The sequence below is a fragment of the Ranitomeya variabilis genome, chromosome 1 (assembly GCF_051348905.1).
Source record: "Ranitomeya variabilis isolate aRanVar5 chromosome 1, aRanVar5.hap1, whole genome shotgun sequence".
NCBI classification, from domain to species: Eukaryota; Metazoa; Chordata; class Amphibia; order Anura; family Dendrobatidae; genus Ranitomeya; species Ranitomeya variabilis.
Window position 1 is genome coordinate 34,987,790 of NC_135232.1, and position 16,233 is coordinate 35,004,022.

At 47.6% G+C, this 16,233-nt stretch overlaps 1 protein-coding gene across 7 annotated transcripts in view; it reads left to right on the plus strand.

Annotated features, from left to right (window-relative positions):
• The window catches only part of PDZD2 (PDZ domain containing 2), a 205,404-nt gene extending 189,171 nt beyond the window's left edge, over nt 1-16,233 (plus strand). For 6 of the 7 annotated variants that reach the window (XM_077282145.1, XM_077282154.1, XM_077282163.1 and 3 more), the window contains 3 exons: nt 1,049-1,316; nt 10,262-10,393; nt 13,966-16,233. In XM_077282145.1, coding sequence (XP_077138260.1) covers nt 1,049-1,316; nt 10,262-10,393; nt 13,966-14,132 — 567 coding nt within the window. In that variant the 3' untranslated portion in view covers nt 14,133-16,233. Of the gene's footprint in view, nt 1-1,048; nt 1,317-10,261; nt 10,394-13,424; nt 13,478-13,965 lie in introns of all 7 variants that reach the window. The other variant, XM_077282172.1, reaches the window with a different exon arrangement.

A 16,233-nucleotide genomic window follows, 5' to 3' on the forward strand; every position in this document is an offset into this window, starting at 1 on the left:
CAAGAGAGGCGCGCTGCCTGGTGGCCAAGAGAGGCGCGCTGCCTGGTGGCCAAGAGAGGCGCGCTGCCTGGTGGCCAAGAGAGGCGCGCTGCCTGGTGGCCAAGAGAGGCGCGCTGCCTGGTGGCCAAGAGAGGCGCGCTGCCTGGTGGCCAAGAGAGGCGCGCTGCCTGGTGGCCAGGAGAGGCGCGCTGCCTGGTGGCCAGGAGAGGCGCGCTGCCTGGTGGCCAGGAGAGGCGCGCTGCCTGGTGGCCAGGAGAGGCGCGCTGCCTGGTGGCCAAGAGAGGCGCGCTGCCTGGTGGCCAAGAGAGGCGCGCTGCCTGGTGGCCAAGAGAGGCGCGCTGCCTGGTGGCCAAGAGAGGCGCGCTGCCTGGTGGCCAAGAGAGGCGCGCTGCCTGGTGGCCAAGAGAGGCGCGCTGCCTGGTGGCCAAGAGAGGCGCGCTGCCTGGTGGCCAAGAGAGGCGCGCTGCCTGGTGGCCAAGAGAGGCGCGCTGCCTGGTGGCCAAGAGAGGCGCGCTGCCTGGTGGCCAAGAGAGGCGCGCTGCCTGGTGGCCAAGAGAGGCGCGCTGCCTGGTGGCCAAGAGAGGCGCGCTGCCTGGTGGCCAAGAGAGGCGCGCTGCCTGGTGGCCAAGAGAGGCGCGCTGCCTGGTGGCCAAGAGAGGCGCGCTGCCTGGTGGCCAAGAGAGGCGCGCTGCCTGGTGGCCAAGAGAGGTGCGCTGCCTGGTGGCCAAGAGATCTGCGCTGTCTGGTGGCCAAGAGAGGCGCTCTGCCTGGTGGCCAAGAGAGATATGCCACCTGGTGGTCAACTCTCAGGGCGTTGAGTTCCCTTTGGGAGGGTTGTTAGTGGAAGTGGAGCTGACTCTTTGATGCAAAGATCTATACCTTGGATTTCATGCCTTACTGATGATGTGTCACGTGTGGGCAATGATAAATGATATACACATTGGTAGAGCGCTAGGGTGGTCTCCTAGAATTTGATGCACTAGACTGGCCCTGTACACACTTAGTATATACTGGTTGTAATCATTCATGCATTAACCTTCTCTTTCAGGTGCACAGAGTCTTTTCCAAAGCCGCCACGTCACGTGACCCCATCGTGGAGCGAGGAGACCGCATCCTCTCAATCAATGGCTGCTCTCTACAAGGTGCAGCTCACGGAGATGCCCTGAGCGCTCTACACCGAGCCAAGCTGAACAGAGAGGCCGTCATCGTGATCCGAAAGGAGAGCGACAGGGAGAGACCGTGCAGACCAGACACGTCTGGGACGGGAGGAAGACACCCAACATCTGGAAGGGATGTCTCGATGGCAACTGATGCAGGTAGGAGGTTAAACCGGGGACACGCGGAAAACATTTCAAGTCACATTTGTTTCACATTATCGCCGGGAGACTTCTTGCCATCTGATGAAATACATACTACACATCGAGTTCTCTTTGTCATAAGTCATCAATCTCATTTCTGGCGTTTGAGGGAATTGTCCCCATCTTTAGTTATTTTATTAGAAAAGTATATACTTATCGGCTCTTTAGGAAGACCCGATATAAGGGTATAATGTACAACGGTGCCAGCGGTGGCCGATCTTTTTATTGGGGTGGTGCTCAAATTCTCCGTCCGTCACTGGCAGATTATAGCAGGAAATCCAGTTTGTTCCTAACACACGGCAGAGAAATTCTCAAATTTGCACCTCCGGACCTTGTGCTTTGGGTTCATTGTGAACAATGCAAAGGATTTTATAAATTCTATATAAAATAGTAACAATCATCATCATTCTGCAATGAGAAAAACAGAAGCCGATATTTCCTCTAAAAACTCTGTACATCTAATTTGACAGTGCTGATTGTGGGGTAAATGGGGTCGAGTGTTGTGAATTCTGCTCTTGGGATCCCTCCGGTGGTTGTAAGTGGTACTGCTGCTCCTTTGGATCTCAGCAGTCTTCAGGTGCTTTCGCTTACTACCAATTCTGACTGGGCTATTTATTCTGGCTAGACCCTTTAGTCAGTGCCAGTTGTCCATTGTTTTTGGAGGATTCACATCTCTGCTTGGTTTCTCCTGCTAGACTGTCCAAATCATCAAAGATAAGTTCTGGCTTTGTTTTTTCAGTTCACATGTGGACCTTATAGCTCAGTGCATTTCTATGTTTTTTCTAGTCCAGCTTTGTCTGTGTAAGGATTTATTCAGTTAAGCTGGAAGCTCTGGAGATGCAGAGTTACCCTCCATGCCTTTAGTTAGGTGTGGAGATTTTTGTATTCTTTGTGGTGGATATTTTGTAGTATTTTAATACTGACTGTTGTGAATTTGCTTTTTGCTCCCTCTAGTGGTTACTAGTTTTTTGACTCTGGTTTTTCTGTCATTCCTTTTATCCGCACCTGGGTCGTTAGTTAGGGGTGTTGCTATATAAGCTCCCTAGACCTTCAGTTCAATGCCTGGCAACGTAGTTATCAGAGCTAGTCTGCAGTGCTCTTGTCTACTGATCCTGGTTCCAGTTATATCAGCTAAGTCTGCCTTTTGCTTTTTGCTATTTGTTTTGGTTTTGTATTTTTGTCCAGCTTGTTCCAAATCTATATCCTGACCTTTGCTGGAAGCTCTAGGGGGCTGGTGTTCTCCCCCCGGACCGTTAGACGGTTCGGGGGTTCTTGAATTTCCAGTGTGGATTTTGATAGGGTTTTTGTTGACCATATAAGTTACCTTTCTTTATTCTGCTATCAGTAAGCGGGCCTCTCTGTGCTAAACCTGGTTCATTTCTGTGTTTGTCATTTCCTCTTACCTCACCGTTATTATTTGTGGGGGGCTTCTATCCAGCTTTGGGGTCCCCTTCTCTGGAGGCAAGAAAGGTCTTTTGTTTTCCTCTACTAGGGGTAGCTAGATTCTCCGGCTGGAGCGTGTCATCTAGAATCAACGTAGGAATGATCCCCGGCTACTTCTAGTGTTGGCGTTAGGAGTAGATATATGGTCAACCCAGTTACCACTGCCCTATGAGCTGGATTTTTGTATTCTGCAGACTTCCACGTACCTCCGAGACCCTCGCCATTGGGGTCATAACAACTGACCGCACAGTACTCTGTCCTGTCCTTTATTTTTAGCTAGCGTGGCCTCCTTTGCTAAATTCTGTTTTCAGTCTGCGTATGTAATTTCCCTCTCCTCTCACTGTCAATATTTGTGGGGGGCTGTCTATCCTTTGGGGATTTTCTCTGAGGCAAGATAGTTTTCCCCTTTCTTTCTTTAGGGGTAATTAGTCCTCAGGCTGTGACGAGGTGTCTAGGGAGTGACAGGAACATCCCACGGCTACTTCTAGTTGCGGTGTTAAGTTCAGGGTCTGCGGTCAGTATAGAGGCCACCTTCTCCAGAGCTCGTCCATGCTGCTCCTAGGTCACCAGATCATAACAGTCGAGCTGCAATACCACACGCAGCCCGTAGACACAGGTAGCGCTGTTTCTGAGGGGGGAAAAAGACCCTGTTTTAATTTCAGTCAACCCCTTCAACACAGAGTAGCTTCTGGAGATGCACTTTATAATCCAGCTTCTTCTCTAGTACATCTCACCAACAGTACATACAGTGTCATGTAAAAGTTTGGGCACCCCTGGTCAAATTTACTGTTATTGTGAACAGTTATACAGGTTAAAAATTAAATGATTTCTAAAAGGCCTAAAGTTAAAGATGACACATTTCCTTTGTATTTTGGGCCAAAAAAAAATACTGTGCCCTTTTTTCTCCACACATACCTTTGATTCTTGTGGCCAAATAGTTCTATGTTAACCTCGTTGGTCCACAAATGCATCAGGCTTGTTTAGATGTTCTTTTGCATACTTCTGATTCTGAATTTTATGGTGAAGACACAGGAGAGGTTCTCTTCTGATGACTCTTCCATGCTAAATCTTTCTGAAGGTCTTTGCAGTCAAGCGGTGGTTCTGATTTGCCTTTAGCAATCCTACAAGCAGCTCTCACTGAAATTTTGGTTGGTCTCCCAGGTCTTATCTTGACGTCCGTTGTTCCTGTTATTCACCATTTCTTAATTACATATCTAAGTGAGGAAATAGCATTTTTAAAACACATTGCTATCTTTTTATAGCCTTCTCCTTCTTTGTGGGCCTCCAGCATTTCATTCTCAGAGTGCTAGACAGTTTCTTAGACGATCCCATGGCTGCTGTTTTTTGGCACAAGGTTAGATGGGACTCAGTTTTTATAAAGCTGCGAAATTAGAATCACCTGGCCTTTCCTAACAATGATAGTGAACAAGCCATAAACGTTGTCTGAGCACACAAATCTTCAAGGGTGCCCAAACTTTTGTATCGTCCCATCTTCCTTTTTGTAATTTTTAAAATGTAAAAGATTAAAATATACAGGGAGGGCCATTTATATGGATACACCTAAATAAAATGGAAATAGTTAGTGATATCAACTTCCTGTTTGTGGCCCATTAGTATATGGGAGCGGGAAAACTTTTCAAGATGGGTGGTGACCATGACGGCCATTTTGAAGTCGGCCATTTTGGATCCAACTTTATTTTTTCCAATGGGAAGAGGGTCATGTGACACATGAAACCTATTGAGAATTTCACAAGAAAAACAATGGTGTGCTTGATTTTAGCGTAACTTTATTCTTTCATGAGTTATTTACAAGTTTTTGACCACTTATAAAATGTGTTCAAAGTGCTGCCCATTGTGTTGGATTGTCAATGCAACCCTCTTCTCCCACTCTTTACACACTGACAGCAACACCGCAGAAGAAATGCTAGCACAGGCTTCCAGTAACAGTTATTTCAGATGCTACATCTCGTATCTTCACAGCATAGACAATTGCCTTCAGATGACCCCAAAGATAAAAGTCTAAGGGCGTCAGATCGGGAGACCTTGGTGGCCATTCAACTGGCCCACAACGACCAATCCACTTTCCAGGAAACTGTTCATGTAGGAATGCTCGGACCTGACACCTATAATGTAGTGGTGCACAACTCCCAACATAAGTTTTCTATGGGATTAAGGTCTGGACCCTGGCTAGGCCACTCCATGACCTTAATGTGCATCTTTTTGAGCCACTCCTTTGTTGCCTTGGCTGTATGTTTTGAGTTATTGTCAGGCTTGAAGACCCATCCACGAAAAATTTTTAATGTCTTGGCGGAGGGAAGGAGATTGTCACTCAGGATTTTACAGTGCATGACTTCATCCATTCTCCCATTGATGCAGTGAAGTAGTCCTGTGCCCTTAGCAGAGAAACACCCCCAAAACATAATGTTTCCACCTTCATGCTTGACAGTGGGGATGGTGTTGTTTGGGTCATAGGCAGCATGTCTCTTCCTCTAAACACAGTGAGTTGCTTTAATGCCAAAGACGTCATTTTTTGTCTCTTCTGACCACAGCACCTTCTCCCAATCACTCTCAGAATCATCCAGGTGTTCATTAGCAAACATCAGATGGGCCTGCACATGTGCATTCTTGAGCAGGGGGACCTTGCGGGCACTGCAGGATTTTAAACCTTTATGGTGTAATGTGTTAGCAATGGTTTTCTTGGTGACTGTGGTCCCAGCTGCCTTGAGATCATTAACAACTTCCCCCCGTGTAATTTTAGACTGATCTCTCTCCTTCCTCAGATCAAGGATACCTCACGAGGTGAGATTTTGCATGGGGCCCCAGATCGATGTTGATTGACAGTCATTTTATAAAGGTGACTATGTAAGACAGCTGTCTTTAATTCCGGTTAGCGAGTTGATTAGGAGCGTCTAACTGGTCTGTAGGTGCAAGAACTCTTAATGGTTGGTAGGGGATCAAATACTTATTTCTCACTGCAAAATGCAAATAAATTTATATAATTTATACAATGTGATTTTCTGGATTTTATTTTTCATATTTTATCTCTCAATGTTAAAATTGACCTCCCCTTAAAATTATAGACTGTTCATGTCTTTGTCAGTGGGCAAACTTACAAAATCAGCAAGTTATCAAATAATTATTTTTCCCACTGTAAGTGTTAATCCTGAAGGTAGCCATAAACTCTAATTCGCTGTCCATCAGAACAGACTGCATGTAAGCCCCCTGACAGGCAGTGATGGGGGGGCCTGGCCTTTCTATGCCTTTTTTTTTGTTAGTTTTGGAGAATGTGCAGGATTGGGATTGTACAAAATGCAGACAGCTTCCTTTCCTACTGTACATTAAAGCGCAATCATGTAACACGCCCCGGCGTCTGGTGCTCTGCAAACACTCGGAGAGGTTCCCGGTGTGCGGAGCCTTTGTCCTGCTATGTTTAAACAGGTTGAAGTGTTTAGTGAGACATCAGAAAGGTTCATCAGAGTGTAATGACGCGTTTGCTGCCTGGTGTCAGGAATCCAATATTATAGCGCACTAGTAATTACCAAAATACCTCTTTGTGCCGTGCAGCATGAGCGCCTCCTGGTCAGTGTAGTACTGCGCATCCGTGCATAAATAACAGTCCCATAAAGCTGCCTGCTATACTCAGCAGTGCTAATAGAGCATCAGTCGGGATGCCGCCATGATTTATGTGAGCGTATGATTCTCAGTGGACTATCCTCAGTCTTGGGGCAGATTTAATGCCTGGTCTCCCACTGTGTTGTGCTGAGGTCTTGTCTTAAGGTATTTTTGTTGCATTATGTTCCTTCCTTCAATTCCTCCTGGTTGGTTCCCTATCCTTTTTCTCCCTTTTATTTCCTTCTCTCCCTTACTCCCCTTTTTTGTTTTTCGTCCCATTTTCTTCCTTTCTTCCCTTTCTTTTTTTATCGCCCTTCCTTCCTCACTATTCCTCTTTTCCTCCTACTTCACTCTTTCCTGTCTTACCTTTAATTATTCACTTCTTACATTGCTTTAATGTCTTCACTCCATCTTCTCTCCCTCTTTTCCCTCATTTACTTTTCTTCCTTGTTTTCCTGAAATCCTTTTTTTCCTTTTTCTTTCTCTTATTGTTCTGTCATTCTATTCTTATCTTCTTTTCATACCCTTTTCCTTCCTTACATTCATTTCCTTACTTATTTCATTCTTTTATCTTTACTTTGCTTTTCCTTATTTTCTTCTTTTTCCTCTTCTTCCCTTTATTCGCTTTCCTTTCTTCTTCTTCCCTTTCATTTCCTCTCTTACCTTTCTTCTTGTTCCCTTTCCTTACTTCCCTTTCCGCTTGTTCCCGTTCCTCTCTTACTTTTTTTTCTTCCCTTTCCCTTCTTTCTCCCTTTTCTTTCTTCCTTCTTTTCCTTTTCCTTTCCTTTTTTGCCCTCAGTTCCCTTTTCTCCCTATCTTCTTTCCTCTCTTCCCATTCCATTCTTCTCTGCTCTTTCCGGTCTTCCGCCCTTTCTGTCCTTCCTCCTTTTCCATCCTTCCTCCTTTTTGTTCTTCCTTTCTGTCCTTCCTTCCTCCTTTCTGTACTTCCGCCCTTCCTCCCTTTCCGCCCTTCCTCCCTTTCCGCCCTTCCCCGTCCTTCCTCCCTTTCCCCGTCCTTCCTCCCTTTCCCCGTCCTTCCTCCCTTTCCCCGTCCTTCCTCCCTTTCCCCGTCCTTCCTCCCTTTCCCCGTCCTTCCTCCCTTTCCCCGTCCTTCCTCCCTTTCCCCGTCCTTCCTCCCTTTCCCCGTCCTTCCTCCCTTTCTGCCCTTTCTCTTCCTGCCTCCCTTTCCGTCCATCCTCCCTTTCCGTCCTTTTCCGTCCTTCCTCCTTTTCCGTCCTTCTGCCCTTTCCGTCCTTTTCCGTCCTTCCTCCTTTTCTGTCCTTCCTCCCTTTCCGTCCTTCCTCCCTTTCCGTCCTTCCTCCCTTTCCGTCCTTCCTCCCTTTCCGTCCTTCCTCCCTTTCCGTCCTTCCTCCCTTTCTGTCCTTCCTCCCTTTCCGTCCTTCCTCCCTTTCCGTCCTTCCTCCCTTTCCGTCCTTCCTCCCTTTCCGTCCTTCCTCCCTTTCCGTCCTTTCTCCCTTTCCGTCCTTCCTCCCTTTCCGTCCTTCCTCCCTTTCCGTCCTTCCTCCCTTTCTGTCCTTCCTCCCTTTCTGTCCTGCCCTTTCCGTCCTTCCTCCTCTCCGTCCTTCCTCCCTTTCCGTCCTTCCTCCCTTTCCGTCCTTCCTCCCTTTCTGTCCTGCCCTTTCCGTCCTTCCGCCTCTCCGTCCTTCCTCCCTTTCCATCCTTCTTCCCTTTCCGTCCTTCTGCCCTTTCCGTCCTTCTGCCCTTTCCGTCCTTCCTCCCTTTCCGTCCTTCCTCCCTTTCCGTCCTTCCTCCCTTTCCGTCCTTCCTCCCTTTCCGTCCTTCCTCCCTTTCCGTCCTTCTGCCCTTTCCGTCCTTCTTCCCTTTCCGTCCTTCCTCCCTTTCTGTCCTTCCTCCCTTTCTGTTCTTCCTCCCTTTCTGTCCTGCTTTCCACCCTCTCCGTCCTTCCGTCCTTCCTCCCTTTCCGTCCTTCCTCCCTTTCTGTCCTGCCCTTTCCGTCCTTCCTCCTCTCCGTCCTTCCTCCCTTTCCGTCCTTCCTCCCTTTCCGTCCTTCCTCCCTTTCTGTCCTGCCCTTTCCGTCCTTCCGCCTCTCCGTCCTTCCTCCCTTTCCGTCCTTCTTCCCTTTCCGTCCTTCTGCCCTTTCCGTCCTTCTGCCCTTTCCGTCCTTCCTCCCTTTCCGTCCTTCCTCCCTTTCCGTCCTTCCTCCCTTTCCGTCCTTCCTCCCTTTCCGTCCTTCCTCCCTTTCCGTCCTTCCTCCCTTTCCGTCCTTCCTCCCTTTCCATCCTTCTGCCCTTTCCGTCCTTCTTCCCTTTCCGTCCTTCTTCCCTTTCCGTCCTTCTTCCCTTTCTGTCCTTCCTCCCTTTCTGTCCTTCCTCCCTTTCTGTCCTTCCTCCCTTTCTGTCCTTCCTCCCTTTCTGTCCTTCCTCCCTTTCTGTCCTTCCTCCCTTTCTGTCCTTCCTCCCTTTCTGTTCTTCCTCCCTTTCTGTCCTGCTTTCCACCCTCTCCGTCCTTCCGTCCTTCCTCCCTTTCCGTCCTTCCTCCCTTTCCGTCCTTCCTCCCTTTCCGTCCTTCCTCCCTTTCCGTCCTTCCTCCCTTTCCGTCCTTCCTCCCTTTCCGTCCTTCCTCCCTTTCCGTCCTTCCTCCCTTTCCGTCCTTCCTCCCTTTCTGTCCTGCCCTTTCCGTCCTTCCGCCTCTCCGTCCTTCCTCCCCTTTCCGTCCTTCTTCCCTTTCCGTCCTTCTTCCCTTTCCGTCCTTCTTCCCTTTCCGTCCTTCTTCCCTTTCCGTCCTTCTTCCCTTTCCGTCCTTCCTCCCTTTCCGTCCTTCCTCCCTTTCTGTCCTTCCTCCCTTTCTGTCCTTCCTCCCTTTCTGTCCTTCCTCCCTTTCTGTTCTTCCTCCCTTTCTGTACTGCTTTCCACCCTCTCCGTCCTTCCGCCCTTTCCGTCCTTCCTCCCTAACATTTAGCGACATAATTATAGTTTTCAAGCATTTTCTGGAACAAGGGAACAGAAACACTGCTGAGATGAAGATAAACCAAATGAAGACCTATTTTGATATGTGACCTGAAAATCCGAGCCCGGACACGAGGCTGTAGGGAGTCGTTCCTGGCTTAGAACTGTCATTACATTATAATCTCAGGGCCTTGCGGGGTGCCTTCTGGCCCTTGGAGGGGGACACAGCCCTGGTCGACCTTCTTTCCCAGAGTGACTGCTTTTCTTGTGTTACCCTGTATGGCACCGTAATGGGGACATTTTGGTCACTGCTGTGTTCTCCTCGGTTCCGTGTACACCCCCGTATATGTGACCAGTTACTATCAGCAGTGATCCACAGGAAACATCCAGAAGGATTGAACTAGTAGTTCCTTTGGAGCCAGGACACCAGTGTTACTGAACGCTCGGCCTCCCTCTAAATTCCAGAATAAATGGCGCTACTCTCATGTAAGTCTTGCGTGAGTCTTGCAGTTTCCATTAGGAGCACAGATGGGAGCTGTTAGAGGCGCCGCTCTTATTACGCCAGGATCAGCCGCTGTGGAACAGACAAGCTACTATTTTTCCATAAACCTGTTTTTGCCCCTCTAAATAATAATGAATAATCTTCATAGTTTATCAATGTGATTTGTAATTTCAAGTTATAATCTGCATCTCTTACTTTACTGCGTGAAATAGTTGGATAAACGGCGGCCGAGAGAATTTACCTATCAGCAGTTTACTTATCTTGTACTAATTCTATTATACCCCAGAGCTGCACTCGCTATTCTGCTGGTGCAGTCAGTGTACATACATTACTGATCCTGTAGAGGTGGCCATAATGCGTCTCCTCCTATGAAGCCGTTTTTGTGAGGTGCAGTAATGGCGGCTTGTGCTTGGTTGCAGCGGGCGTGGATCTGCAGGACGCCGTCTGTGTGGAGCTTCACAAGACCTCGGCCGGTTTGGGCTTCAGTCTGGATGGAGGAAAAGCTTCGATCTACGGGGATCGGCCTCTGTTCATCAAAAGGATATTTAAAGGTCAGTTTTGTGTGCGGCACCGATACATGGTGACAGGGTCAGGACACACCCACATGTACAAAATACAGGACCAGGGGGAAAGGAGGAGCCGCTGGGCGGACCCCCAGTTACCGCAGCGCTGGGTGCAGCACAGACGTTCACTTGTTGTCCGCAGAACAGTCCATTAGCCAAAAGCCTAAAGTCAGATCTGCACTTGACCCAAACGCTCAACAGTCTACTGACACATTGTAGCAGATCCTTACAGTGTTTAATCGACATGTTTTTATTAATCCTAAAGCAGATCTGACACCAGATTTTACAAGACAAACTGCATACATCATTAACTAGATTTTAGACTTGTTGAAGCTGCTGTACTTACTGTGAAAATCCATGCATGCCAGATCAGTTGTATAATCCTGATTCTGAAAATGAGCATGTTACACATCCAGGGGAAGAGGGAGAGCGACCAGGAGTCCAATTGTATTCAGTTTCTTCCCACCAAGCCTGAGTGATGGATGCAGCTTGTACAGAGCAATGTGAGATCCCAGCAGCAGGGATAAGGTACACTGAGGGGCTGTCAGTGAGGCCAGGTGGGTGGAAATCGGGCAGCAGCAGGGAGGAGGGATACGAAGGAGCTGACAGTCTCAGTGAGCAGAGATTCAGCAGCAGGGAGGAGGGACACTGAGGAGCTGTCAATCAGGCTAGATGGGTGGAGATCAGGCGGCAGCAGGGAGGAGGGACATGAAGGAGCTGACAGTCAGTCTCGGTGAGCAGAGATTGAGCATCTGGGAGGAGGGACATGAAGGAGCTGACAGTCAGTCTCGGTGAGCAGAGATTCATCAACATGGAGAAGGAACATGAGGGAGCTGACAGTCAGTCTCGGTGAGCAGAGATTCATCAACATGGAGAAGGGACATGAAGGAGCTGACAGTCAGTCTCGGTGAGCAGAGATTCATCAGCAGGGAGGAGGGACATGAAGGAGCTGACAGTCAGTCTCGGTAAGCAGAGATTCAGCAGCAGAAAGAAGAGACATGAAGGAGCTGACAGTCAGTCTCGGTGAGCAGAGATTCATCAACATGGAGAAGGAACATGAAGGAGCTGACAGTCAGTCTCGGTGAGCAGAGATTGAGCAGCAGGGACATGAATGAGCTGACAGTCAGTCTCGGTGAGCAGAGATTCATCAACATGGAGAAGGTACATGAGGGAGCTGACAGTCAGTCTCGGTGAGCAGAGATTCATCAACATGGAGAAGGTACATGAGGGAGCTGACAGTCAGTCTCGGTGAGCAGAGATTCATCAACATGGAGAAGGAACATGAAGGAGCTGACAGTCAGTCTCGGTGAGCAGAGATTCATCAACATGGAGAAGGTACATGAGGGAGCTGACAGTCAGTCTCGGTGAGCAGAGATTCATCAACATGGAGAAGGTACATGAGGGAGCTGACAGTCAGTCTCGGTGAGCAGAGATTCATCAACATGGAGAAGGTACATGAGGGAGCTGACAGTCAGTCTCGGTGAGCAGAGATTCATCAACATGGAGAAGGTACATGAAGGAGCTGACAGTCAGTCTCGGTGAGCAGAGATTCATCAACATGGAGAAGGGACATGAAGGAGCTGACAGTCTCGGTGAGCAGAGATTGAGCAGCAGGGACATGAATGAGCTGACAGTCAGTCTCGGTGTGCAGAGATTCATCAGCAGGGAGAAGGAACATGAAGGAGCTGACAGTCAGTCTCGGTGAGCAGAGATTGAGCAGCAGGGACATGAATGAGCTGACAGTAAGTCTCAGTGAGCAGAGATTCATCAGCAGGGAGAAGGAACATGAAGGAGCTGATAGTCTCAGTGAGCAGAGATTCATCAGCAGGGAGAAGGGACATGAAGGAGCTGACAGTCAGTCTCAGTGAGCAGAGATTCATCAGCAGGGAGAAGGAACATGAAGGAGCTGATAGTCTCAGTGAGCAGAGATTCATCAGCAGGGAGAAGGGACATGAAGGAGCTGACAGTCAGTCTCGGTGAGCAGAGATTGAGCAGCAGGGAGCAGGGACATGAATGAGCTGACAGTCAGTCTCGGTAAGCAGAGATTCAGCAGCTGGGAGGAGAGATACTGGGGAATTGTCAATAAGGCTATGTGGGAAGAAATTCAGCAGGAACAGGGAAGAGGAACACTGAGGGACTGTCAATCGGATCATAGATTTATTGAGGCTGAAGTACTGACTATGAAAATCCATGTCAGAATAGTTGTATTATCCTGATATGAAAATGAGCATATTATACCTCCAGCTGAAGAAGGAGAGCACTTAGGAATCCAATTCAGTTACCTTCCATTAATCCTGACTGACCGCTGCAGCTTGTACTGAGCAGTGTAAGATTCAGCAGCGGGGAGGAGGGACACTGAGGAGCTGTCAGTCTAGGTGAGCAGAGATTCTGCAGCAGGGAGGATGGAGACTGAGGAGCTGTCAGTTAGTCTAGATGAGCAGAAATTCTGCAGCAGGGAGGAGGAACACTGAGGAGCTGTCAGTTAGGGCAGGTGGACGTAGAATGAGGTCTACTCTAATAACGGATCACACAGCGTCCTCTGGTCTCTCGGGGGTCTGTTTAGTAACGTCCGTAGCTTCTGTTGTAAATTTTGGTGACAGATTCTCTTTAATGGCCGCTGTGAAACATTACAAACCTGAGGGTCTATGGCTTTTCCTGGTGGTCCCCTCTTTTGCTGTTGTCTTCATGTAGCCCCTTGACGTTTGTGGGGCTTGTGAACAGATGTTGGTCGTCCCGATATGATGTGCAGAGGAGGGATTCATTCTCTCGGGGCTGAATGGATCCGATTTCCTTCGCCCCCTGTGTTACACAATGGCTGTTCTGTCTCCTGCGGGGGTCCGCAGTGATTTACGAGCTCTCAGACTTGTTCACATACTTCTCTGTGAAGACTTTATGGCCGTCATTAAATCCTCCTTGGTTTTCTCCGGATTATGTCATTCCTGTTTGCAATTATGGCCGTCTTGTATGGAACGTCGTCGTACAATCACACGAGGCTGACCTAATATATATAAATGTGCAGGTCCTGATTAAGGGAGACCCCCGGTGCAGAGCGCGGCCCCTCCGACAGCCCAGGTAGGTTTGTAGGTAAAGCCACCAGCACCTACAGGAATGCCCCCGATGACATCAGCAACGCTGATACTAAACCCATGATGTCATCACCCACGTGTGTTTCCATCTCTGCACATTTACGGCACATCCGCACCCACCATTCCCCCTCCATCATAATATTGGCCCCCGCATGTCTGTAGTAAGGGCCACCCCTGTTCATGGGCATCACCGTACTGACGGCCATGACTCCGCACCTGTCACGTCACCACTGATCTGTGGCTTCAACCATAACCTGCCTGGCACCACCACTAATAATGTCATAAAGACATCATCACCCTATTATGTCTGCACCCTATGATGTCATCACAAGCGCTGGAAGCTGCGATCATTGACGGGCATAGGAAGTCTTCTCCGCCATACTTTACACTGCGCCATCACTCACATTATGAGACATCTATCTGTTGATTAAAGGAAATCTTGATTTTTTTTTTTTCTTGTTTTTTTTCACGCAGGTGGCGCCGCTGAGCAGGCTGGAAGGATAGAAGCCGGGGATGAAATCATTGCAATCGGTGGCAAAGCGCTGATCGGCCTCATGCACTACGACGCCTGGAACATTATCAAGGCTGTTCCCGAGGGGCCGGTCCAGTTACTGATCCGAAAGCACAGAACTGCGGTGTGACGGGAGGGACGTCCGCTGGTGGCACCGGACACTGGATGCAGTATTGGGGATGCCGCAGACCCTCAGGACATGGACCTTTGATGAAAAATTAACATTTGGGATTGCGGCATGCAACTTTTTCTTAAACTTTTCACAGCCCCGACTATTGTGACCACGTGCTTCCCCCGTACACGACTATATACAGCTGCAGCAAGGAAGGGGGTCCCCACGTGACCGAGCGGCAGGAAAAAGCATCGTCTGAACGTGTGATGCACGGGAGCGCTGCTCTGCAGGAGGCTTCTGCCAAATCTAAGAGGGCACAGGGATAAATCTGCAATATACAGATGCAGCAGAGCTGAATTTATAGTGCTGCCCTCATGTCCGTATCGGAGTAAAAAGAATGCAGCGATTTGCGGTCAGTCCCATGTAAAATGAAATAACGCTTTATAACATCACGTTTGACAAACACAGCTCTGCTGAATCTGCCTGGCATGGAACCGTCTCTATGGGGGAGGAGAGTGTAAGATTAATGAGGGACTATCGCCATCTAGTGTCCAGTCACGGCATGAACAGAAAATCATCTCAAAGGGCACGCAATGATATATATTTATATACAGATCGAAGACTGATACAAATCCTATGTGTGTATGTATACATATATATATGTGTCTCAGCAGATTTTATATATATATATATATATATATATATATCAGTGGCTATACAGTATATATTTATACACACACACGCGTTGTCATATATTGGAGTCTGATATTTTCATATGGAATGATAGATCCCTAATATTACCTAGATATATTCCCCTATCTTTTCTTACACAGAGCAGTTGTCTGCAGCCTATGGTTCCCCCAACTACAGATCCTGACATGTTGTTAACTATGGCATGCTGGGAGTAGTAGTTCTACGTCAGCCAAGGAGCCGCAGGTTGCAGATCTCTGATTATAGAGATGAAATATTATTTATAAGAAAGTATTTTTTAACTCCGTGAAGCCATATTTGCCATTTCCAGCACTTATCGATAGGTGACTCCATGCTCCTGTCTATGACATTTATCAGTCACTTATTATTATTATTTTTGGGGAAATGATCAGTGACGTACGGAGGATCCTGTGTGATATTTAGCGGGGAGGACACTGCGGCTCCGCAACATGAATCTACATTTCTTTTCTGTTTGGTTTCTATTTAATTTTAAAAGGAATAAAATAATTTTGTGTTTTTCATCCAAATAAGGTGAAAATTCTGTTGTGATTAATGTTATAATATATCATCATAGCGGGCGGAGCTTTGTTTTTCTGATACAGAGCTCCAAATCCTCTGCACAGACATAGATTTAAAGAGGTAACATAGTGACTACCTGCAGCCACCACTAGAGGGAGCGTGCTGTATAAGGTTTCTTATCACAGTATGCAGTAAGCTCCTGAGCTCCCTCTGGTGGTGGCTCCTGGAAGGAAGAATTCCAATATAAAATTTTAACCTTTGTATTAGAAAACTAGTGCTCTGCCTGCAATAAATAATGCCCCTGTGCAGACCTAAAAGTTTTATAATACTGAAATCTAAAGATTTAATGGAAATTGCTTTGGATTATTTCTTGAGTGATTGTCTGATAAAGCAACGTTAGTGAAACCTCCCCTTTTATAAGCAAGGGCTATTCTGATAATAGAGAAGTGACACCTAAAATGTTGTTATCCAAAAACATTTATAAGAAAGAAAAAAAATTGGAAACCATCAGAAGTCAGGCTCAAAGATTTGGATCCCATCATGGAAACCATCAGAAGTTGCTTTTAGTTATAATTTCACCTAAACTGATCCAGTGGAGGGGGATTCTGTATTAAAGCTGTTCATACTTTATTAAAAAAAAATAAAAGTTTATCAGAAGTTCAGTGCCGGGTCGCGGACGCCGCCTTCGTTCTATGATTTTGTAACATATTGTATATTTTGTTGATATATTTCTGTTTTTTGTCTGATTCGCCTTGTACATGACAGCGGTGCAATAACACAATAGACTGTACATTTGTAGCGCTGCTTCTCCTCAGCGGTGTAAATCTGACATTGTATCTTGTTTTTAGTAGTTTTATCAATAATAAAAACCTCCGGATTTCAGCGACGA